Source organism: Capronia epimyces (assembly GCF_000585565.1).
Source record: "Capronia epimyces CBS 606.96 chromosome Unknown aczIQ-supercont1.4, whole genome shotgun sequence".
In the NCBI taxonomy this organism is placed as follows: domain Eukaryota; kingdom Fungi; phylum Ascomycota; class Eurotiomycetes; order Chaetothyriales; family Herpotrichiellaceae; genus Capronia; species Capronia epimyces.
Window position 1 is genome coordinate 1,526,488 of NW_006912907.1, and position 23,138 is coordinate 1,549,625.

Genomic DNA, 23,138 nt, shown 5'->3' on the forward strand with positions numbered 1-23,138 from the left:
CCCATCCATGACCATGTCCGTTGGAACGTACGATGCAACGAAGCACGACGGCACGGTGGATGAACGACAAATAAGGGAAAAGTTCAGGGACTGCTTCTTGGTCCAATTAGATGTGATACCCCAACAGATGGCATAATTACTAGGAGAGGATCAGGCGTTTGAGCCGTGTTTCCTGAGAAAAATAAAAATGCTGCATAACGGTTCTAAGAATCCAACATGAAACTGAAACTCTAGTCCAAACCCGACCACACCTCCCATATATACTCTTAATTCCGACCAGATGGAATGTTCGCAGGGGTCTAGGGCAATGTTCCAAAACGCAAGAGTTGTCTTTTGGACGGGAAGGTGATCGTGAGAGTTTGTTTCCCCTTGAGAGAACGTCCGCGTCGCAGCATGGAGAAAAAGCCAGGCGGACTGCCTGATGATCTAGGGAAGGGTTTCATCTTCCATCTTCTATAGACGTCGGCCTGTAGGAGGAGCAGGTATTGCGCGACGTATATGCTTGAGATGGAGTGGGATCGGATGCAAATGGAAACAAGGAACGGGGAGGGACCGTAAGAAAATCGTCCGTCGCGTGACGGTTCCTAAAAGCGAATGGAAACGCAGATAGCTTGGAAAGGGAGGGGTGCATGGGGGGTACGGAATGAGAAATACCCATTTGTTGGTCCAGATCGACAAATGATGGTCTAGCTCAGGTCTTCGAGGTGTGTAATGTTTGATGGCCCTGGGATGACCTCCAATTGCCCAGACAAAGTAGACATTTGATGGACAAGCAGGTCCCCAGACCTGATGATGGCCTGCATGACCATTGCGACAGGTGATGCGGGGGGTTTCAGCAGACAAGCTCCTCTCGTGGTCGGCAATGCCCACTGAGTTACCGTGGTTCTCCTCCGCAAGCTTTGAGAATGTTTTCGGATCTGATGGGCAACATCCTGAAGCGAAATGACCTCAGCCCGGCGCAGTATATCGTTCCCGCTTGAACCTTTAGGCGGGAGAAGCCCCTGTCATGTCATCCCATCATAAACGGTGCCATGGCTCAGGGACACGATCAGGTACTGGCAGCTCCGATGCTTCAAGCCGGGCAGCGTGGCGAACCCGTGATGATTTGATTCTCGCAAATGCGTGGGCGCGCTGCCCTTGTGAAGGTGTCCCAAATTGGGATCACGGGCCAGGAGGTAGTATGGCATCCATTTCAGTGGAGGACGCAACAGATCTCCAGCTTACGCAGTCGGGCGTGATCTGCAAAATGTTCCCAGACCTCTTCCTGACTCGAGATGTTGAGAATCCTTCCGCTCAAGTGATGAGATAATCAGCGGCCATGAGCAGCTCCAAGCACAACTCAGACGGGATATCCATGTCCGGGACGCCCTCGCTATTGCGGTATTTTTCGTTGAAATAGAAATATTCCACGACCTTTTCTAGCACGATGCCACTGATATTTTCGAGGTGGCATATGCCGGTCTGGGCTTCACTGAAATTGCCTGCATCCTTTAAGTCAGAGGCAGAATCCTACCAAGGGGTGGATCTTGATGGAAGAACATACTTTGCAGATCCAGCATTCGGCGAATGGTGGCAGATACGCAGGCAGCCGAGCGTCGAACGTGGAATTCAAACCCGTCGGACGAGACCAAGGTGACGAAGGGTGACGGCGATGGAGTGCCGCTGACAGCCATCGTTGGAGAATCGACTAGACTGTTGTCGCTGGGCAAGACAAAGGTTTCCAGAGTCTAGGATGGAGAGGGTGGCTAGGTAGGTAGGATTGTGAGGAAACGAAAGTGTGAGGTCTTGGTAATGAGGACCTAGTCCGATGAGAAAGCGGTGAGACGCGGCAGAACGCGTATCCATCGCGTCGAGAAATCCTCTGCACTGTGTTCACTCACGCGTGGCCTTATAGCAGCGAGCACTGAATGAAGGTATATGGTAGGTACCTAAGGTAGTCTTGCAATCACCGCTAAGCAGAAGGTGGTCACACCCACGCCCGTCACCAGGCAATGGATGATCACTGATTATCCAGGATATTGGACTGTCAGTGCGACAATCTGCAAAATCCCCTGTGCTTTCAATGTATTCTAAAGTGCGTTGCCTCATTCTCCCGTGTTCATTCCTCTGTTGCACCCTCTAAGCTCGTATCATCTTCATAGCTCTTTCGCCCATCCAGACCCGCGGCTTGACCAACCAACAAGGAATCAGCTAAGAGGCCGTTTTCTCGTCGATCCAAGAACAGATTGCGATGGAGGAGGACGTTGGTTCATCAGACAGTCGTCGCAATGCAAGGCCTGGCGTCGCGTGCTGTGGCACCATTCCAGGTGCTTGAACGTTCGATTATCAGAACTCTCGCAAAGGTTGTGGGGACAACAGTCGTATGTGAGAGCAATTATGCTTGCTTCTTTCTAGTCTCGGGCAGCTTTCTAGTCATCATCGGCAATCAAAAGTGTTCCATCGTCCTCATCAATGACAATCGCGTTCAAGGCTGAGTTCTTAGCCACCTCTGCAGCCACAGGACCCTGTAACTTCTTTGCCGGTGTGCCGCTCGCTGCGTCGTCATCAACGAGGTCCCGCTTCCGCTTGACTGTCGGTGGCGCTATGCTAAAGCCGTTTGTGACAACACTGCCATTTGCATCGTCTCCGTCAACATCACCGCCATTTGGTGCATCTTCTTTTGTCGGTCTTCGGGGAATGTCCAGTGTCTCCCCTTCTTTCTCGACAAGGGCAACTGGCTTCGACTGGTCTGTGGGCTTTTTCGCCTCGATCGCAAGTCGGAGATCAATTCGGGGGTTGTCGTCTTCCTCGTCCTTGACCAGAATGAAGCTTGCATCTTCGATATCCAAGTCTGTCAATTTTTTCTCAAGATTGTCTTCTAGATCAGGATCGTAGACGATGCCGGCGTCAGTGAGAACTGTTAGCTCCTCTCCATAGCCTAGCCTCGTGCGCAGGACATCTTGTACCAGGTCGTTCAAGGTGGCTTTCTCAAGGTCCACGTGCACCCGGCCCATCGCAACACTGCAAACCGGGCATTCCGGGTTTGGCTTTTCCAACTGATCGGTCCGCAAAGATCCGTTCCACAACCATAGCCATCTCGTCCGGGTAAACTCTCCTCTCAATACCTTGAACGCTTGCATCACGCACAATCCTGCAACCATGGCATTTGTAGTAGCAATTGCAGGGATGATATTGCCTGCCATTTGCTTGATGTCGAAACTTGACTTGGTCTCAATTCCGAAGATGATGGCTCGGAGATTTCCTGTGGCGGCAACAAAATCCATTGTATCATCGTCGTCCTTGTCGAATGTAATAGTTGGCAGCGGTTGAGCTGTCTTAGATGCCTTACTTTGCTCTTCGGCCAGTCGGTGTGATAAACGAGAGAGACTGTCTTTGAACACGATGAAATTTTCGGCGGGTGACCAGATGCGTTGTCCATCCAATTTTATCGAGCTGTTGATTGAGGAGGCTTCTTGTTCAAGGGTCTCATAGGACAGCGGTTCCGGTGGCTTCTTGTCCTTCCACATATCTTCCATGTTTACTAATCGTTCAATGTCCTCTTTGAATACTTTGTCAAAGACATGTTTTGCGAAGTCATCCGAGCCCATTGACTCTCTGATTTTCTTCAACGCTTGCGCCTCTTGTCTCAGTTTTTCAATCTCTTCGACATTGTCTGTATCTCCCGAATGATCGAGCTCTGTAGGTTCGTCCTCGCTCACTCCAAATAGCTCCGGCAAAAGATAGCTTTTGGCCCACACAATGCAGTGAATCGGTTGACTGGGTGTGCTCCGTATCGTGCAGACAGGATAAGAAATGGGGGTGGTCTTGGCCGTACAATCGTAGCACGCGGTCTTGTCCTTCTTGATGACCTGGACTTGTCCTTTAAACCCAGTAGTGCCAGATTCAATCAAAGGCACATCCACCGCCAAACACATCTTGTTGACATGGCGCCTCGCATCCATGTTGTCAAGCGCATTGAAGACAATATTGAATCCTGCGAACCACTCCAGGTTGAACTGGCGATCTTTGATGTTGGCATGGTGCGCGATGAGCTTTACGCCGGGGTTGAACTTCTGGGCGACTTCTTTGGCGACCAACGCCTTTGGCTTCTTGATATGCTCTTGCCGGAAGAGGAATTGGCGGTTCAAATTGCTCAGATCGATCGTGTCAAGGTCTATAATGTGGATTTCGCCAAAGCCGGTCAGGACGAGGTTCTTCAAGAGCTCGCAGCCGATGCCGCCTGCGCCGACGAGGAGAACGCGAGACTGCGCCCAATTGGTTTAGTGTTGGACCGTTAAGTCGTCTTCAGTGACTCACCTCCTTCACTAGACGATATGTAGAGCCTAGAGACTGCCTGGCGTACTGATCCCGTGGCATGGTTTAAGCCTGACAAAGTACCAGGTCGTGTTGGGTAGGTGAAAGAAGTAGGAAGATGTCGGCGATCTCAGCCAATAGAAGGCATGACACAACAAGGACAGTCAATAGGAGGGTGTGGTGTAAGTCGTAGAATACAAGAGTGGAAGTGAAAGTGAAGTGAGGAATCAATACAAACACCCTTGCCTGGCCGGGCGGTCAAAAGGACGAGGTCGCAATCATACACAAAGGATGGAAGTTTGCGGAGGGATGGGATTGAAGGAAATCAGTTCCTCGTATATTATTAGGATTGTAGAGCGAGCCTAGAGCGAACCTAGAGCGCAGAGTTGCAGCTAGCACTGCATTAGTACTCTACTAGGTCCAGGACCCTGCAGTGTTGGTGGTGGAGGTGCTATCTAGAGTCTACGGAGTACAGTAAGACGGGCACTCCTTACGCCTAAGAAATCGCTTAAAGCGGCCCGGGTGGCAGGTAGGGGGGTTCTGTAGGCATCACAGCGCCTTCTCAGCACCTACAGGTGCCTATGGTTTTGCGGTTGCCGCCACAGACGGAGGCCAAAGAGTTGACCAGGCCAAAGGTTCCAGGTACCTACAGGCGCATCACAAGCACATGTGGTTGAGCCTCTTCATGCCACGTACTGACCAGTAACTACCTGAATTACTAATTACCGTACCACCACCGCCAGCGCCAGTGCCTTGCAGGGCCAGCCGTGATCGACATCACGTGGAGATCTGAGCCATCGGAGCAGGAACGATTTTTATCCGGCAGGATTTTTTGATACATACCTAAGGTGCCTTGTTCACCGACCTCAGTATGCATTGTTAGTTCCTCCAGAAGTGTCGCCTGGTGTTTTCTTTTCAACATAGAGGAGGAGGATGTCAGATGACGAGGCCGACCCTGAACTGCTGGCACTGCTCCGCCAGTCTCTCGGCCTCGGTCCTGGCTCCTCCACGGCCTGCCCGTCGACCGGGGTGCTGAAATCGGCAGAATACATCTGCGACAATGCCATCGACGTCGCCATCTCCCCGGGCGGCACCAAAGCCGCGGCAGAGACAATATGGCGACACATGCAGCAGAAGCATTACTCTACAGAGACGTGGTCGTCCCACAAACTGCACCCGCAATCGAAAGACGAGGCCACGGTCAATTTCATCTTCACCATGAACTTGCTGAACTTCTCCTTCTGGTCCGAATTGCCACTGGAAGAACGGTTTGCCGTTGAGTACCGAGGCCGCCGCTGGACGGGATACTGGTCACTCGTGGCAGCTTTGCAGAGAGCGCTGGATGAAGGTTCGTTGTCCCCCCCTCCAACCCCTATCCGCTCCAATCCTTTCTTCCCTCCCGAACAAGGCTGGACAGTCCATCAACTCGCCCTCCTACTAACTCCCGGCGCCCAGGCTACGCAATAACAACCCCTAGTTTCTGGCAAGACCTCGACCTCTGCCCGGACGGTGTGCTGGAGCACATCTTCCGCTCAGCGACCGCCGAGCCTATCCCGCTCCTTGCCCAGAGGATCGCCATCTTGCGCGAGGCAGGTGACATCCTGCACAGGCAGTTTGACGGGCGACCGGCAAACATCATCGCTCGTGCCAATCAGTCCGCCGCTGCGCTCGTGAACCTGCTGGTCGAACATTTCCCCAATTTCCGCGACTCGACGCACTTCCATGGCCGCGAAGTCCGGCTGTACAAGCGCGCCCAGATCCTTGTGGCCGACCTGTGGGCGTGCTTCAACGGCAGCTCGTACGGGGCCTTTGACGACATTCGCTCGCTGACCATGTTTGCCGACTACCGCATCCCGCAAATGCTGCAGGGGTTGCACTGCCTTCTATACTCGCCGCGGCTAGAATCGCGGATCAAGCGGCTCCATCATCTCCATCCGGGCGAGGACATGGAGATTGAGATCCGTGGCTGCAGTATCTGGTGCGTCGAGTTGCTTCGGCTTGAGATCGAACGCCGCCACCCCGAGGCTAAGGGTAAGGTCAACGCCGTGCTCATTGATTTTTTCCTGTATGATACCTGCAAGGAGATGGAGGCTCGCGGTGAGGCTGATGGCATGCTTCCGCATCATCGGACGAGGTCAATTTTCTACTAAGCCTTGTTACATTACTAGATATTCCATGTTCGGACCGCCAGGGCATTTAGGATAGAGGATAGAAAAGTTTTTATGAGGATTCGAGAGTCCTGACCGGGGTCTCATGCAATCTGTCTGATTTCCTTCCTGGTTGTCAACAACTTTTCTCTACTGTCCCATACCTCGAGCTGTAAAACTTTTGACTTTTGAACTCTGCACCCAAAGACTCCTAGCCCCTGTTCGTTGTATGTTGCTTCTCAATACACTGCGCTAGTCCAAACATAAAATAGACGATGCAATTATGCACGCCGTCTAGGACCGTTCTTCCGGAGTCGTGGTGCCTCTAGACCTAGACATATTCAACGGGGCCAGGACTTTCTTCGCCTCCCAAATCCGCCATGCCAGATTCTCGATCTTGCCATCCGCCTTCACGACCTCCGGGGCAAACTCAATCCCGAACATCTGATGCACCGCGTACACCACCCTCGTAGCATATTTGCCGTCACGGTCGACTACGCTACCGAAAGGCTCTGACGTAGTGCTCGGCGCAATCTCCGGGTTGCGGTCAAAGCAGTTCTGCACGACGGGGAGCAGGGCCTTCTCGATTGCATGGCGGATGAGGGCGTCGTTCTGTGTAGATCTCAAATTGGATACAGAGAAGTTGGAGTCGAGGCCTCCGAGCTCGTCATCACTGAAGCGCGGGATCCGCACCTCGAAAGGAAGCGAGATGGCCATGACATTGTGTTTCCCGTTGTGATGGTACCGGAACTCAAACACATTCTGTGTCCACCACAATTTGTCGCCTGCGAAAAGCAACTCGCCCGTATAGCATTCCTTCTCGATCCCGTCTTCTGAGGTGATGGTTGTTTTCACGTCGCTCGAGATGATTCCGACCTCCGAGTCGACAATATCGTACTCTTGAGGGTTTGTTGCAACCCACCTCCCTGCCGAGGATACTCGCGTGACTTCTCTAGAGCTGTTGTCTGAAACCATGTATAACCCGACCCAGTCTTTCTTGCCGTGATTAAGAGGTGCAGTCCACTTGACCTTGATTGGAGCACCATATTCGAATAAAAGTGGCTTGAAGTCATTGGTCCGTTCAGCCGGCGTCCTGGCCTGTTCCGCCTCCTTGTCACTGAATCGCTGTGAATCTGCCAGGGCCGATGCTGGAGTGCCTTCAATTTCAAGCTTGTAATCTCTCGGGTCCAGTCCAACTATTTCAGGGTCCACTTTCGTTATGGTGATGCGCGCCGTGTATTTAGGGAGCAACTTCTTCGTATCCTGTACGATGCTGGTCACGCCGGCCGCCAGTTTTGGTCTTGCCGCATCGAAGAATTCTTCTAGAACATCAGCAGCTTCGGTCAGCATCTTATCCATGCCGTCTTGCCACTGTCGTAGAGGTGGTGGAAGCGATCGTCGTAGACTCCTGACCAACCCTGCATCTTGTCGGAGACTTCTTCCGTACAGCTTTTGCATATGTGGTCTCTCTACAAATTGAATGAATGCCAGGCTCAATGTGTGGTTCAAAAGGGCCAGACAGAAGATTGCTTTGCTGCTGGTGATGAGAGCCACGCCCCAGACCCCTGCTAGACCTAGAACCCGCTCTGGGTTGTTGAGAAAGCGATAAATGCCGCCGTATGTCAATTTGGGGTGCTGGTCAAAGAAGAAGTCCCCAAAGAACCAGCCAAACTCTCCCAACTGATCGTAGATGCTGAATGACACCCATATTTGAAGGCAGATCAGACTTAGACCGACGACGTGCTTCAGCAGGACCAAGCCATAATCCCAGTTGTCTGGGATGGCGTACATCTTCCAAGCAGCTGCCGCGAAAGCTGCATAACAGGTGGTCATGCTCAGATGATATATTCCTTTCCATTGTCTCCAGGCCTCCCAAGTACTCTCGCCATATTTCAGAAAGTGTCTGGTCCACTTCTTCTTCGACGATTGCCGATTAAGCAAATAGCCGAGACCAAGCGAGTACCAGATGCGCCAAGCAGCTGCATTGATCACAAAGAGTGTCTGAATCAGTGTGGTGTTCGGCGTAAGCATGGTCAGTGCAAAGACATAGAGCTGGATGATAAATATCGCCGAATCAGTCGTCCGATAGAAATCAATGTTGTGAATGCCCAGTAGATTGTGCGTTTGGGGTGGTTGCGCGTGGGCAAGGGCTGGCCAGATTTCTGCAGTCGAGGATTGCTCAGGTCTTGACATCTCGGCCGGCAAATCGTTGATTGATTTCCGTGGAGGCGGAGAGTTGTAGGTGCGTTCGATATGGGGACTCTCGACCATCACCAGGAACGCGAATTGGGCAGCGTGCGCGATAATGGAGATGAAAAGAACTTTGTAGCTAGCGGCCATGAGGGAAATGCCATAGTAACCAACATATCCTATGGAATACATGGGATGAGGGGCCATTTCGAAGACTCCGTCGAAAGTCAATTCTTGGTCGATCAGGAAGAAGAAGTCGCCCCAGTACCAGGCGAAGTCTTTGACCACTCGGTGGGCGTCCAGCTTAACCCAGAGATTGAAAGCAAACAGGGAAATACCGGTAGACCAACGGAATACGGTCATGAACACTGACTCGGCAACCGATCTATGACCGCAAGCCATGGCGAAAAGCATATAAGAGACAAAGTCACACATCAATATCAGGTCGACGACACGGCGAAAGACCAGCCAGGTGTTGTACTCGAGGGGTGCAGTGTCGAAGTCATAGTCCTTTGGGATTTTTGTTTCCAGCTCTCGTTTGATAAAGGCGCGGAGTCTGGGATGAGGATTCTCGCCATTGGAGGCCACAGGGAACAACTTGGACCTACGGGCCCATCGAACAAGCGTCTTGTGATGAGACTGCATATGGAGGAGGTAGCCAATACCTATGTTATAGGCGGCCCTCCAGAACAAGAAAATGGCGGCAAGGACCAGTTTTCTGTACGTCAACGGCAGAGCCCAAGCAAGGAGGATTTGCAGCAACAGAATGGCAAGGACCAGGAGGTCCGACACGTTCTTCGGGTCTGAGGGCGATAGAAGCTGCGAGACCATGTCATGTGTCTGGGGGACAGTGAAAACTGCGACAAGGTCAGACTTAGACCGTCCCCTCGAATTAGAGATAGACGGGGACGTACCAGTGCCATCTGGAGTGCGGCCAAATGTCTTTCTGTCCTTTTCAGCTTTCGACGACTTTTCTTCAAGCGCGTTAAGCTCCAAGACGGTTTGCCTGGCCTCATTTCCGCTGGTTGTACCCATGGGAGTGTTTCTGTGACGGAGGCCTTTAGTTGTGGAATCAACAGATGCTTCCGAGTTTTCGGCCATTGTGCTGCGCTGCGGCAGCCAGATATTTGTGAAGGCAATGCTTTATGTGTAAACCCACGCCCATGCAGTCTTTAAGTCAATAATGTAAGGCTATGCACAGGAAAACAAATACTACTTTTAGTAATAAGTACAAGTAGTGAAGGTGGAAGAAGTGAAAGAAAAGCAGCTAGCTGGGAGCTTGGCCAACGGCTAGAAATTGACAGAGAGCTTCTCACGTGCCCCTCCTTCACTCGGCACCCAATCGCTGCCATGGTGAGGGATGCAGAACATGACGCCATGGTAACAAGCAATTGGAGAATATCATATGCCGGTTAGAAGACGATGCAGCGCTTGAACAAGGCTGAAAGGTGTAGATGCTTCCAGGAGACTAACATTAAATATCAAGGGACGACGCGAGCAAGCGAGAGTGACAGCGATTTGGTGCCTGAGGCCAGGTACGACTCCCACTCGACTGGGCACTGATAAAGATGCGATAGGCGTTTGGAGGGGCAGACGAGGCTGCGGCCGGTGGATGCTCATGCCAATCAGATTCCTGCCTTTATTACCAATCCATCATCCGAGACCGGGAGTTTTTCGCCATCGCCATCAACCAAAACACTCTTTCTTCATCTTCATCTTGTTGCACTGGCCGTCCACAGCAGATACACGACCTATCCTGTTCTGCCACCTGGGCTTATGTTTGGACTCTGATGGCCCCATCTCTCGAAGAACCGCTTTCTGAGGCTCTTGAAATCCCCCTCAAGTCCAAGCCTGATCTTGTCGCTCCAGAACCGGGTTTGTGGACACCTGATCTGTTTCATCACACCGACAGTTGCTGACACCGTTTTGAACAGAACACTGTCCTGGTCCCGAATCCGACCAAGCAGGTCAAGGTGATGCCTGCAATGGCTGTCCAAATCAAGCCATCTGCGCGTCTGCTCCCAAGGGTCCCGATCCGGACATTCCTCTCATAACCGAACGCCTCGCTGGAATAAAACATAAAATACTGGTTCTGTCAGGGAAAGGAGGAGTGGGCAAATCAACCTTCTCGTCCCTTCTGTCGCAGGCCTTTGCTGCCAATCCGGACTCTACAGTTGGAATCATGGACACCGATATCTGCGGGCCTTCTATACCCAAGATGATGGGCGTTGAAAGCGAAACCATCCACGTCAGCAACGCGGGTTGGAGCCCGGTGTGGGTGACGGATAATCTTGGTGTTATGAGTGTTCAATTTATGCTACCCAACCGAGACGACGCAGTGATATGGCGCGGCCCAAAGAAGAACGGACTTATTAAACAATTTTTAAAAGATGTCGAATGGGGCGATTTGGATTATTTGATCGTGGACACACCTCCAGGCACGTCGGACGAGCACCTATCGGTCAATTCCTTCTTGAAAGAGTCAGGCGTGGACGGGGCCGTGGTGGTGACCACTCCCCAAGAAGTCTCGCTATTAGACGTACGAAAAGAGATTGATTTTTGCCACAAAGCTGGGATTCGGATTCTAGGACTGGTTGAAAACATGTCTGGGTTTGTGTGTCCGAACTGTACCCACGAGTCTCAGATCTTCCGCGCAACAACAGGAGGGGGTCAAAAGCTGTGTGAAGACATGGGCATTCCTTTTCTTGGGGCGGTGCCTCTTGATCCCCGGATAGGAATGGCATGCGATTTTGGAGAGAGCTTCCTGGACAGCTTCCCTGACAGTCCTGCTTGCAAAGCATTGCGACAAGTGGTGAGGTCGGTGGGGAAGTTAATCGGAGAGGATCCTGATGAAGTTCTTCCGGACGGGCCGATATAGGACGTCAAGATACGAAATTGTTTCACCACAATGTTTTCCAACTCTCTGGGTTGGCGTGGAACGGGTCAAACACAAACACGCCGCATACTCCGGCGCTGTGTACCAGCAATGCATACTCGAGTCCCACAGAGGCAATACTCTGTACTCCGTACGCAGTACCAGTACGGAGTACTCTGGTCTGGCCTAGCCGTGAGGGCGATTTGGCCCTATCGTCACTGACTACAAAGCAAGCCAGTTAGGCAACGACACAAGGACTGGCGACTGGTGAAGCGAGGAGATGGAGAAGCGAGGCTCGGAGTTCGTGTTCTGGCTAGTGAAAGAGAGCCTTTAGTCCTGTATCCGTGCATTGTGTAACGGAGGAGCAGTTCTGGCGCACGTGAACAACCAAGGATTGCTTGGTTGGCGACGAAGGATAGAGAGTGGTGGTGAGGGGTAGTGGTTCAGAAAGGGGTACTCTGTACTAGCACCTAGATAACACTGTACGTACTGTACCACTGCTTTAGGAGCGTCTACCAGAGAATATCCGTACATAGGTACTCGTAGGTACTCCGTAGATGGAGGCCAGAAGAGGTTTGGCTGCCTTGCCGAGCAGAAACTGGCAGGTTGAAGCGGGTAAGACTGCGCAGTCACTGCCAGTGTCATGTACGGATACAGAGTAGTGGCCTGCAGTGCCCCTCCCTTTCCTTGGCTGCGCCTGCGCCCTTCTTTCTGGCTGCGCTCCGCAGGCACCTACAGGTGCGACTTTTCTCAAACCCAGCTCGGGTCCCCTGTCGACCAGTGAGTACACGGATATGGAGTGGTTGAAACTCTATTGTTGGTGTCTATGAAACTACTTCCCCTGTGTTTCATCTGTCCGTTTGATCCATCTTGTCACCCCCTTTTCGTCCACCCCGTCGCCAAATCGACCAGACTCTTCGCTTTCATCCACTGACTGCCGCCCACATGGCGTCCCCTCAGCCTCAGCCCAGACTCTCAGGAGCATCCTCGACCAGTCGCTCTGCCGTCACGCTCGCAGTCCATGCACTCCTGTCCTGGGCACTTGTTGGCCCGCTTCCTTCGAGCCAACCCTCCCACCTCCATCCATGCCTTGTGGAGGGAGCTATACATGACACTTGAGATCCATCTGTGGCCCCAAACATTGTCGAGCCTCATCGTTGACTTGTCCAACTACGATCCTGAGACATGCAGCTGGCGTGGCCTAAGACTGTCTAGTACAATTCGAGACGAGGCCGCGCAGTACGCACACCAAGGTGGTACGTACCCCCGTGATGGACATACACCTCTTCGATGTCCTACCTGTCTAGTTAAAATGTTTCCCTTCAGCCCGGTTTGTTACTTCTCACCATCCTCATCGGCCCTCGAGCCTTGTTCTTTCCTTCTTGCATAATCGCCATTCCTTTGTATACTGGGGGCAGGTCCTTCACCCTCTTTTCCACCTCTACTTTGTCCAGCTTTGCAAGACGAGGCTACTTCATTCAGTTCTGTCGTTGTTCGATCGCTAGTCGACCACCATCGCCAATATGCTTCGATTCCATGCGTTGCTCCTGGCTGTTCTCTTCCTGACTACAGTATTTGCAACTCCTATCCAACAAAAGCAGAAACAAAAACGCTCCTTTAAAATCCCTCGCATACGCAACGCCAATTACAAGCCTAACGGCAGAGCAGCTTACAAAAGAGCACTCTTTAAATTCGGTTTCAATGACATCAGCTTCTTGCCCGAGGGAGAGGTGGCCACCAGAATCAAAGCAGCAACCGCCGCAGCGGTCAATGCGACAGACAAGGAAGATGGCGAGACTACCGCGTCTCCGACTCAGAATGATGCCCAGTTCCTGTCACCTGTGACCGTTGGTGGCCAGAAATTGATCATGAACTTCGATAGTGGCTCATCCGATTTGTAGGACAGCCCCTCTTTCCCGTGATACTGTCAGGACTGTCAAGCTCACCTCTTCATTCCAGCTGGGTTTTCAACACCAACCTCGCGAAGTCTGCTCAACAAGGCCACACAGTCTACGATCCAACCCAATCAACCACCTTTCAGAAGCTCGATGGCACTTTCAACATTACCTACGGCGACGGGTCTTTTGCTTCCGGCCCCGTCGGCGTAGATCAAGTCGATATTGGTGGCGCTACTGTGGCAGCCCAAGCCATTGGTCTTCCGGATACAGTCGGCAGCAGCTTTATAACTGAGTCCGCATCGAACGGCCTCGTCGGCCTTGCTTTCAGCAGCCTCAACACGATTCAACCTAAACCCCAAAAGACCTTTTTCGACAATATCATCAACGACCTCACGCTGCCAGTTTTCACGGCTCAACTGAAGTCCGGCCAGGTCGGTGCTTATGAGTTCGGCAACATTGACACTACGGCATTCAAAGGTAATCTCACCACCGCTGCGGTGGATTCGTCCCAAGGTTTCTGGGAAGTCTCCTCGGCATCCGCGGTAGTACAAGGCCAGAATGTGGATATTCCCAACGGCAGAGCCATCATCGACACAGGCACATCACTGATGCTGGTGTCCGATGACTTGGTTGTGGCATACTGGAACACTGTCGAGGGGGCGCAAGTGAGTCAAGAGGCCGGCGGTGTGATTTTTCCATGCAACACCGCTTTGCCAGATCTTCAGGTGGCGATAGGAAATTCGTACCTCGCAACGGTGAATGGGGATGGCATGAATTTTGCCGAAGTTGGGACAGATACCCAGACTGGAACCGATTGTATGTCTATTTGCTTTCCAGATCCAACCCACGCAACGCTAACTGTGCTTCAAGTCTGTTTCGGTGGTCTACAGTCCAATCAGGGCCTTCCTTTCTCCATCTACGGAGATGTCTTCTTCAAGTCTCAATTCGTCGTCTTCGATGGCTCAACGCCCTCGATCAGTATCGCGCCACACGCTTAGTCGTGCGGATTACGCGCATATATGCAAAGAAGAACCTGTTTGCATCTCAACAAATGGAATTCGGAAACAAAAGCATGCATAGCGGCGGAGTTTAGTCTGGCTCAAAATTTGGAAATGGTGCGGCCCTTTCGAGCTGGCTGCATATGGATTATGTCTAGCATTACGTCGGCTTGGATGGCAAGTGCATGCTGAGAATGATTGATTGAATGAACGAATAGGATCGGATATGGAAAATTTACAAGTGCACATGAGGCACTGCAGTTGGCAAGCACTGGACAAGAAGGGTCTAAAAGAGCCCACCTGTACAGTTACCCGACCTGATTAGATATGTCTCTCAGATCTCATAGATCAAGTCATCGCTTCGAATGGAATATTGCCATTGTCACTGCCCAGGAACGAACCTCGACACCGACCGAAGCAATCAATACGGAGTAGGTTCGTGAGATTTTCGCAGAGGAGACACAATTTCATTTGAGACCCTCAGGCTCTGCGTGAACGGCCACCCGTATATACTCTTGTACTACATCCGTACATCGCTAGCTGAGCCATCTGCCACGGCATCAATAGTGAACATATCCAGTTGCCTGAGCGTACAGTCTGCCTACTTCCGGGACGACCAGGACCTGATCACTCAGGCAACAATGCCCGATGCCTCTGCCGTCATCGTCAGCCTCGGCGTCGAACGCGGGCGAATAGTGATCCTGAAGGCGGGGATTGACCATCTTGGATCCGGCAGGCATGGCGCCCCAGTTCAGCGGGCGGAGCACCATGTCCTCGCGTTCGGCGGTCGCGTCGGGGCCGACGGGTGGATGGCACGCGGCGCTGAGGGCGAGCGAGTTGCTGCTGACGAGAGGCATGCCGAAGGGCAGTCTGCGCAAGGCCGTGACGAGGAGGAAGACGAGCAGGAGGAAGACGAGGAACAACAGAAGCAGCATGGCCAGCGGCGAGTAGGCGACCGTGGTGATCTCGTCCTGCATGGGCACGAGGCCGTCGCGCGGGATGATGGTGATGTTGGCCAGAAAGACACTCTGCGAGACCAGCCAATGCAGCATGCCGGAGCCCGCCAGCAATGGAATGCCGTACTTGTACGGCAGGTTGAGAAAGTAGGTCGACTTCTGCTCGCCGCGCGGGTCGCTGACGCGCAGGTACTTGCGGCCGCGGCCGGCGGGGACGCCGAACCGCAGGATCTCGCGCGACAAGAACATGACGGTGAACAGGCTGTTGTAGCAGACGTACAGAAAGGAAAACAGCGCTTGCGGGGTGTTGGCGATCAGCGTTGACACGGCGATCGACGTGTTCCCGTATCCTGGGAGGTTCCAGCCCATGATCAGGTTCTGCGGCCGCACGTTACCCACCCCGATCGACCAGGCGTTCTGGATTGTCCGGTCGCCCATGAGATGGCGAATCCCCAGTGCCAGGAACACAGATGTTCCGACCCCAAGCAGCACAAAGAGCCCCAGCAAGAAACTCCATTGGCGCCAGCTCGCCGCCTCGTAGAACCGGTGCTGCCGTGGGGAATATCGCATCGGCATGGCCGAGTAACCAAGCTTGGAGGAGGCCACGACACTCGCATGGCTCGCTAGACACATGCCTTCCGTGGTGCGGTCGGGATCGCGCAAAAACGACTGGATCGCATCGCCCGTGGTGACCAGTGGCGCTTCACCCATTCGAAACGCGACGAACCAGATGCCGATGACCTTGAGGACGTTGAATCCCAGCACCACGCCCATGAGGATAAGCGAGAAGTGTAGATGGCACCGAGACTCGACCGGCTCCGACAGGCAGCGGTCGACTTGAAAGCCGCCCGTAGACCACTGGTCCGCCATGTTGAGCAGCTTGGGCGTGATTTTCGGGCATGGCACAAACCCCCATTCGTTCTCACAGCACGCGCCAGTCTGATTGACGACATTGGAGTTGTCGCAGATCCAGGAAAACGGGTCGTATTTCGTAGTGATGACGGCGGGGAACTCGTTGTCGGCGATCTTGAAGAGGCAGCCTTGGTTCGCTGGTGGGTTCTTGACCACCACGATCACATTGCGGCGGTCTTCGACAAAATCTTTGGCGTACGCATGAATACAGTCTTTGTTGCTGAGCACTTGGAACTGTTTCGCTCGCGATTGAATATCGGTCACGTTGCACGCACGGGTGTCTGGGAACTTGGTCGTGTCGTAAGGAGCACCCTCGACAAAATCCTCCGAGGCATACAAGACGTTGTAGTCGTTGGTGGCCAGAGCCGAGTAGAAGATAGAATTGTATCTGTGAAGTGATCGTCAGCTTGACTGTATGCTTGATCACATTTGGTGACGCCACAAACTGACACGAGATGAAGCGGGATCGACGACATGCCCAGCGTCCACCAGAGAACGACTTTCTTCTTCCGCAGAGAGCCCAGGTTACGAAGGCTGGGGATGCCGATGTCCAACCATTTTCGATTCGCGTGGGCGTGATCAATCTCATTGCGACTCGGGGAGGATAGCAACTGCATACAGTAGTTCGAGCTGGCCAGGAGAACGGTGGCGACAACGTTGAGTGCGAGATGGACCCAAGTGTCCTTGATCTCGGTCTGGCGACAACTTCCGGCGAACACCATCCAAATTCCACCTTGCATGTCCATCCCGGTGGTGACGATGCTGATAGTAATGCAGACATTGGCCACCAGCACCACTATTGCGCCGAACAAGGCAATGCGAGTGCTGGTTTTCCATCCTTGTGCTGGCCATCTCCATCTCCATCTCCTCCTCGTCTTCCTCTCGTAGTCATGTTTGCTCGGTGAGCTCAGAAACGCAGTAGGCGTACTGGCCCAGGTAATTGAGGGTTCTGCGGTGGCACTATTCAAATCTGGACTGAATAGACTCGCACTCGGTAGGCTGGACCGTTGAGAGGCCCCGGTTAGAGAAAGAGGAGTTAGTTGGACATTCTCTGCGGAACCGAGCGGTTGATATGGCTGTTTGAAAGGAGGCCAATGCGGGATATGTCTCCTGGTAGATATCGCAGGCGATCAGTGCGTTAGTTACACAGACTGGAGCTGTCGATCTCTTGAGGCAAGAGGACTCTGATCTCGACTTACCGCTTTGCATTGGACTCCATCGTGTATGGGTCGTGGTCACATAAAGGCGCAGGATTCGGATCATGAATGGAAACGGGCACACAGAACGGTGGTCGAGTGTACTGTACAGAGTACAAATAGCAAACTTACCTGCGGTATCACCCACGAGCTAACGCCGATGGCCGACTGACCAGGAGGGAGAGGCGCTCAGCCTTCGTGTCGGTGTGGTTTCTCACTTGCTTTGATTCTGGCCGGTCTGGGACATCAGGCGCACTGTAAACGAGGCCAGGTCAGCTCCCCAGCCAGCTACCAGCCAGCTACCCAGTCAGCATGCGGGAAGCGATGCGGTGGGCGAGTCAGCTCCAGCTGCCGGACCCTTAGAGAGAAGCAGACTGCGCTACGTGTCCTGGATCTGGATGGGTAAGCACAGAGGAGAGTTGAAAGGACGGAACTTGGGCTTGGTCCTCGTAGGGATTCTGGGCTGCGGTCGATCTGGTTGGTTGCAGGCCAGCCAAAGGCGAGACACGATCCTCCTCCCCTTAAATATTACTCTGTAGGCTTCCTGTCCGGGGTGTAAGCTCATGCTTGGCTACAGTAGTACTCCGTAGCTTCTGGCGGACTGGCTGAAACTCTCCAGCTGATTGACTAAATTCACCTTGGCCTGTGTGGCTTCGTTCATCACGGCTGAACCGGGGTTCTATGTTTCCCCAGACAAGTAGGCTGGTGCTCCAGCCTGACCCTGACACCTACAGATTTGCTGAACACTGCATTTCGTCACTGCTCGTTGGCACCGGAGTAAAGGTCAAAGGCTAGACGTAGATACGGCATATGGTGAGCCCCGACGTTGAAAACTGAACTGGTAGATATCTATCAAACCCCGTTTTGTCTAACCTCCTTTTCCTGTTGCACCTCCCTGGTAATGATCTGGCGAATGCCAGGCAATCCCTCTTTGCTGGACACTTGCACCACCTTTCGTTCTTTCTCACCTAGGCCAACGAACTGTTCGGGCAAAACCGAGCTGAAGTCAAAGGACTTTTCCTCCTGCAGGGCCAGTTCTACCGCCCCCGCGAATTTGGCCGGATGCGCCGTTGCAAGGGACACCGTCGGGACATCGGTTTGGCCAGCCGCTGAGATCTCACGCAGACTCGCAGCCACACCGATAGCGGAATGAGGGTCCAGAACGTATCCTTTCGTCGAGATGGCTTTTCCTCGATAACACTCGCGTATCGCCTCCAGGGTTTCAGGGTTGCTGACCCGGTAAGTACTGAAGATGGCTCGTGCCTTGTCTGAGATCTGTCCATCTACCGTGAAGGAACCGGTGTTCTTCAACTCTTGGAACCATCCATTGATCTTGCCGCCTGCAACTCTGACCGTCTCCTCGAATTTGACGTCGGGGTTCACCTCCAATTCGTGTTCCAAACTCAAATGCCACAAAAGCCGTTCGAAGTTTGATGAGACCAGAATGTCCATGGCAGGACTGTATGTTTCCTTGACACCGGCTTCGTGTGCCTGGGCGCCGTCTTCCTTGATGCCGCCATGAGGCTCTCCTGCAGGCTTTGGCTTTTTCGAGTATGACCCTGTCTGCCAGAAGCGATGTAAAATGTCGTTCTCGTTCGTTGCGACGATGAGTTTGGCGACCGGAAGACCCATGCGCAGCGCATAGTACCCTGCCAGAATATCCCCAAAGTTGCCAGTTGGCACAACAAACTTGGCCTTCGTCAACTCTGGATTCTTCTTGAGGAGTTGGAAGTAGGCATAGAAGTAATAGGTGATCTGAGCTAGAATACGGGCCCAGTTTATCGAATTCACTGCGGCTAGATGGTGAATCTTGTTCATGTCCGGGTCTGCAAACAACGCCTTGACATAGTCCTGGCAGTCATCAAAAGTGCCCTGCACGCTCAAGCAGTGCACATTGGGGTCCAGCACTGTCGTCATCTGCGCCTCCTGGACCGGCGATACCTTGCCATCGGGGAACATGATGAAGATGCTGACGTCCTTCTTCCCGCGCAGACCGTAGATGGCTGCAGACCCTGTGTCACCAGAGGTGGCTCCAATGACCGTGAGATGATGTCTGGGCTCGCCGGGCTTCAGGTTCTGGTTTTTGCGGACCAGGAAGAATTCGAACAGGTTCCCAAGGAACTGTAGGGCCACATCCTTGAACGCAAATGTCGGCCCGTGGAAGAGTTCTAGCAGATGTAGGTTTTTGCTCTCGTCGAGTGTGACCAAAGGCACCGTGTCCGGGTGTCTAAAGGTTGAATAGCTGCGATCGACTAATGTCTTGAGCTCGTCGTTGGAGATCTCATGGTCGTCAACGTACAGCCTGATGATCTGGTAGGCCAGGTCGGGAAACGACAGGTCTCTCCATTCCAAATACTTCGATCCGACGTTTGGGACTTCGTGAGGGTGGAATAGCCCCCCATCAGATGCTAGCCCCTTCAGCACGACCTCCTCAAAGCTGAAAAATTCGCGCTGTGAAGGATCATGGTACCGTGTACTGGAGTACTTTGAATTGTTGGCTGCCATAGTGGAAATTGGCCAGACACGTTGCCTCTTTCCACGTATTTCCTAACAGCTTGCCTGATTAGAAAGCCAGACAGAGACTTGGACTATGGACAAGATCAACCAGCCAAAATTCAAAATGCCGCTGCCGTCGTTCAAACATACCTAAGGTCGGTATGACTCCTGGCCCAAGACGGAATTGTCGTGTCACGTGACGCGTCAGAAAAATTGCACATTGGAGCTAGCCAACGGCTTGGCGTATCTAAAGCGGCACGGTCATCTATTAGTCAATTGTTATGTAAGGATTTTACGTCCTTCGCACGTGACCAATTTAATGGTTACGACATGCGTAATTTAGGGAGGCATTTACCTAGAAGGTAAGGTTTATAAACAGCAACTCAATATCCGTACACGTATCAACAAAGTCACCATCGATGTTCTTTGGGTGGTACCAGCTTGTCTCGTCATGTCTGACACAATTTTGAATCGAGCAGGGAATCTGATCTCGATTTCACAGGACTTTGACACATGCGATGAAGCGCGAACGAAGTCTCGTGCAGCCACTTAAGTCACGACATGCCTACCCTAGATAGGGTCTCAAGATACTTGACCCTCCATATAGGCCCCTGCCCCTGTCACCGGACTCGAACATATCAATGTCCTGCTGCCGATGACGCACAATCTACAAGGATGTCTGTGTTGAAAGTGGCCTGAGATTACAAGATGCATCCCTGACCGATATGCCACTTCCAACCCTACATTTGCAGCTTTCTTACCTCATGATTATTACATTCCTATCTTGATAAGATGTATCCCGATATTGAGTGGCTTGCGTCTATCTTTCTGTTCTAGCAGCGAAGGTGAAGATCGCTAGGAGCGAGACATAAAGTTGCCCAAATATCCGACTCCCCAGGCTTGTTGTGAGGGAAAAGCGATCGGTGTTGGAGCATTATCTCTCTAGGTCCTTACATGGCCCGCCCCATATCCAGCCGTTCGAGCTACTCACCTCCAGGAAATGACAGGCGCCGCAACTATTCCACGCCGCTCCCGTTCGAATACGCCCAACACACTCCCACAGCGGCTCCCTCAAAGCCACATCCGGTCAAAGACGACGAGAGTCACTGCTACTTTCCTCCAAGCAGATCTGTTCCGTTGGAATCCCGCGGACACACTCAGCAGCAATGGCTGCAACCCAAGGAACAGGCTCGCGTGAGACAGGAAGATCTGAAGGTTCAAGGATCTGTTCAGGGGACTCGTCTCACAACCTCCCCGCCGGAGACTGTTTCCAAAGACGGCCCTGTCCCGGACCAGACGAATCAAGCACTCGCCCTCAGGTTCTCCAGGCCTAGCCCCCGGAGCTGCGGCCCTGTCTTGTCCGGATCAACAGAATCGAGTCTCGGTCGAGTCTTTCGCGATGGTGTCATGCATCAGATGAAACTGGATGGAGGTGTTGCTTACGAACATGTGGATGGAGTAAGCATGGATGGACATCCAGCATCGTCTACCAGCGCATATGGCTCGAATGAACCGATTCCTGAGATAGAGGCCCGGGATATCAATGAGATCTCCAGACAACCCGAGCATGATTATGCTGTCTATGACAATACCGATGCGAACAAGCAGTCAGAAATAAAATCACCAGGATCTTCCATCTCGGACAATGATAAGTATCCGTCACGACATTCGTCTGGAACTTCGAATTCAACCTCTGGCACCTCCATAAGTGGCATCAATGCAGATCATGGGGACGATAACATGATCATCTCTCCCTTTCGGGGAGAGTGCAAGGATTGCGGGGACACCATACATCCGTCCACAGGTTCAGACGTGCCTCCAAATGAGGTAGCATTTCCATATGCTCACGTCGAAGACACCCGTCATATAGGCTCAGGACTAGGAAGGAAGATTGAACTTGGTGTCATCACGGAGGAGGATGGGGAGTTGCCCTTTAATTCCGACAATCTTGGCGCCACACCCTTCCCTATGGTGCACAGGGCGACCGACGCGGATAGTCAGACTGGCGAGCATTCGTTGCCTTTGGGGGCGGAAGCGGCGCAGCAAGATGGGACAGATCCATCAAGTCAAGCCACACCGGCCAGTGCGGATCAATTCTCACCGCGGAACCCTGTTGCTCCTGGCATTGGCGACGACCAGCATATTTACGAACTCGAAGCAAGCAGTCTCACCCGAGATAACAGTGATCTAAGTAGTCGGTCGAGAGACGGTACTGTCGATGCAAGTGTCACTGACAGCGCAAGCTCAGAAAGCTCGGGGACTGGGAGGAGAGGTTTCCTGGGTGAGATTCATCGAGGGATTTCGACGGCGGTACAAGTGCAAGCCGTCGAGGCAAGGGTCAAAAAGTCCGTCACCTTCAGTCCGGTTGAGGATGTGAGGTTCCTAACGCCTTCGCCCAGCCGGCCGGGCGGGAGTGGGAGTGTCAGGCATGAGGCCAACAAAATCCCACGCAACAGAGCGCGCTGAGCGGTGAGAGGCTCTGGTCATTGCAGTATACCATATGGCATAGTACGCAACACTAGGATCAATATTCGAACCAGACCAGATCTCTGACCCCTGACAGAGAGCCTCCCTCTTAAGCCACACCAAGTCTCCCGGTACCTTCGACCCTCGACAGACAAGGGGACATGCGTGGCGATATAGACTTTTTCACTTTTTCCTATCCTCGCCCATCAGACTGGTCTTCCGAGGTCTTTCGAACCAAACATGGACCCGCCTTTACCAGGGTATCAAACTCAAGCGCCATTTCACCATTGGTCGACCTTTGTTTGCAAAATCATGCCTAGATCGCGCCCCGGGGCTGTTATTCCGCCGACCGAGCTCCTGGGTAGCTTCTGGGATCGGCAGCGCCACTTTCCCGACGGCCAAAAAAGAATCTGATATCGGTCCGTTGGATCATCTGGATCCTGGACCGGCCATGAGTCTTGAGAAAGTCTGGAAGCTCTGGAAGCTCTGGACCGTCTGGAACCTCTCGCTTGAGTTCGGCCGGTTAACCACGCCAAGCGACATTTGGTCTAAGCTGGTCGTGCAGTGGTCGAGGGATTCATCTCACCGAACTTACGTTCCCTCCGATCCAATGCTTGAGATAACCGTTCCCGTCCCTGTCCCCGTCCATCCTGACAGAAACAATGAATGACACGGGACCGAGTACCAGTGGATCTGCTGGCGGTCCGGTAA

General features: G+C 52.8%; 9 protein-coding genes across 9 annotated transcripts; 4 read left to right on the plus strand and 5 right to left on the minus strand.

The window, feature by feature from the left end:
* Nucleotides 1-1,293: 1,293 nt before the first annotated feature.
* Nucleotides 1,294-1,673, minus strand: A1O3_05184 (transcription elongation factor B, polypeptide 1; the record flags this gene model as incomplete). The annotated part of the gene is made up of 2 exons (XM_007735310.1): nt 1,294-1,481; nt 1,544-1,673. The coding sequence occupies 2 exons, from the start codon at nt 1,671-1,673 to the stop codon at nt 1,294-1,296; spliced, it is 318 nt and encodes a 105-aa protein (XP_007733500.1).
* Nucleotides 1,674-2,408: 735 nt separating this feature from the next.
* A1O3_05185 (ubiquitin-like 1-activating enzyme E1 B) lies at nt 2,409-4,356 on the minus strand (the record flags this gene model as incomplete). Its single annotated transcript, XM_007735311.1, has 2 exons — nt 2,409-4,244; nt 4,297-4,356. The coding sequence occupies 2 exons, from the start codon at nt 4,354-4,356 to the stop codon at nt 2,409-2,411; spliced, it is 1,896 nt and encodes a 631-aa protein (XP_007733501.1).
* An 870-nt stretch (nt 4,357-5,226) lies between these two features.
* On the plus strand, nt 5,227-6,443 carry A1O3_05186 (uncharacterized protein; the record flags this gene model as incomplete). Its single annotated transcript, XM_007735312.1, has 2 exons — nt 5,227-5,641; nt 5,749-6,443. The coding sequence occupies 2 exons, from the start codon at nt 5,227-5,229 to the stop codon at nt 6,441-6,443; spliced, it is 1,110 nt and encodes a 369-aa protein (XP_007733502.1).
* Nucleotides 6,444-6,734: 291 nt separating this feature from the next.
* A1O3_05187 (phosphatidylethanolamine N-methyltransferase) lies at nt 6,735-9,731 on the minus strand (the record flags this gene model as incomplete). Its single annotated transcript, XM_007735313.1, has 2 exons — nt 6,735-9,487; nt 9,545-9,731. 2 exons carry the CDS (start codon nt 9,729-9,731, stop codon nt 6,735-6,737), a joined length of 2,940 nt encoding a protein of 979 aa, XP_007733503.1.
* A 689-nt stretch (nt 9,732-10,420) lies between these two features.
* On the plus strand, nt 10,421-11,508 carry A1O3_05188 (cytosolic Fe-S cluster assembly factor nbp35; the record flags this gene model as incomplete). Its single annotated transcript, XM_007735314.1, has 2 exons — nt 10,421-10,505; nt 10,565-11,508. The coding sequence occupies 2 exons, from the start codon at nt 10,421-10,423 to the stop codon at nt 11,506-11,508; spliced, it is 1,029 nt and encodes a 342-aa protein (XP_007733504.1).
* Nucleotides 11,509-13,028: 1,520 nt separating this feature from the next.
* Nucleotides 13,029-14,401, plus strand: A1O3_05189 (aspergillopepsin I; the record flags this gene model as incomplete). The annotated part of the gene is made up of 3 exons (XM_007735315.1): nt 13,029-13,402; nt 13,465-14,219; nt 14,274-14,401. The coding sequence occupies 3 exons, from the start codon at nt 13,029-13,031 to the stop codon at nt 14,399-14,401; spliced, it is 1,257 nt and encodes a 418-aa protein (XP_007733505.1).
* Nucleotides 14,402-14,961: 560 nt separating this feature from the next.
* Nucleotides 14,962-17,015, minus strand: A1O3_05190 (uncharacterized protein; the record flags this gene model as incomplete). Its single annotated transcript, XM_007735316.1, has 2 exons — nt 14,962-16,657; nt 16,720-17,015. 2 exons carry the CDS (start codon nt 17,013-17,015, stop codon nt 14,962-14,964), a joined length of 1,992 nt encoding a protein of 663 aa, XP_007733506.1.
* A 1,302-nt stretch (nt 17,016-18,317) lies between these two features.
* On the minus strand, nt 18,318-19,970 carry A1O3_05191 (threonine synthase; the record flags this gene model as incomplete). The annotated part of the gene is made up of 1 exon (XM_007735317.1): nt 18,318-19,970. The coding sequence occupies one exon, from the start codon at nt 19,968-19,970 to the stop codon at nt 18,318-18,320; it is 1,653 nt and encodes a 550-aa protein (XP_007733507.1).
* Nucleotides 19,971-20,915: 945 nt separating this feature from the next.
* On the plus strand, nt 20,916-22,427 carry A1O3_05192 (uncharacterized protein; the record flags this gene model as incomplete). Its single annotated transcript, XM_007735318.1, has 1 exon — nt 20,916-22,427. The coding sequence occupies one exon, from the start codon at nt 20,916-20,918 to the stop codon at nt 22,425-22,427; it is 1,512 nt and encodes a 503-aa protein (XP_007733508.1).
* Nucleotides 22,428-23,138: the final 711 nt, after the last annotated feature.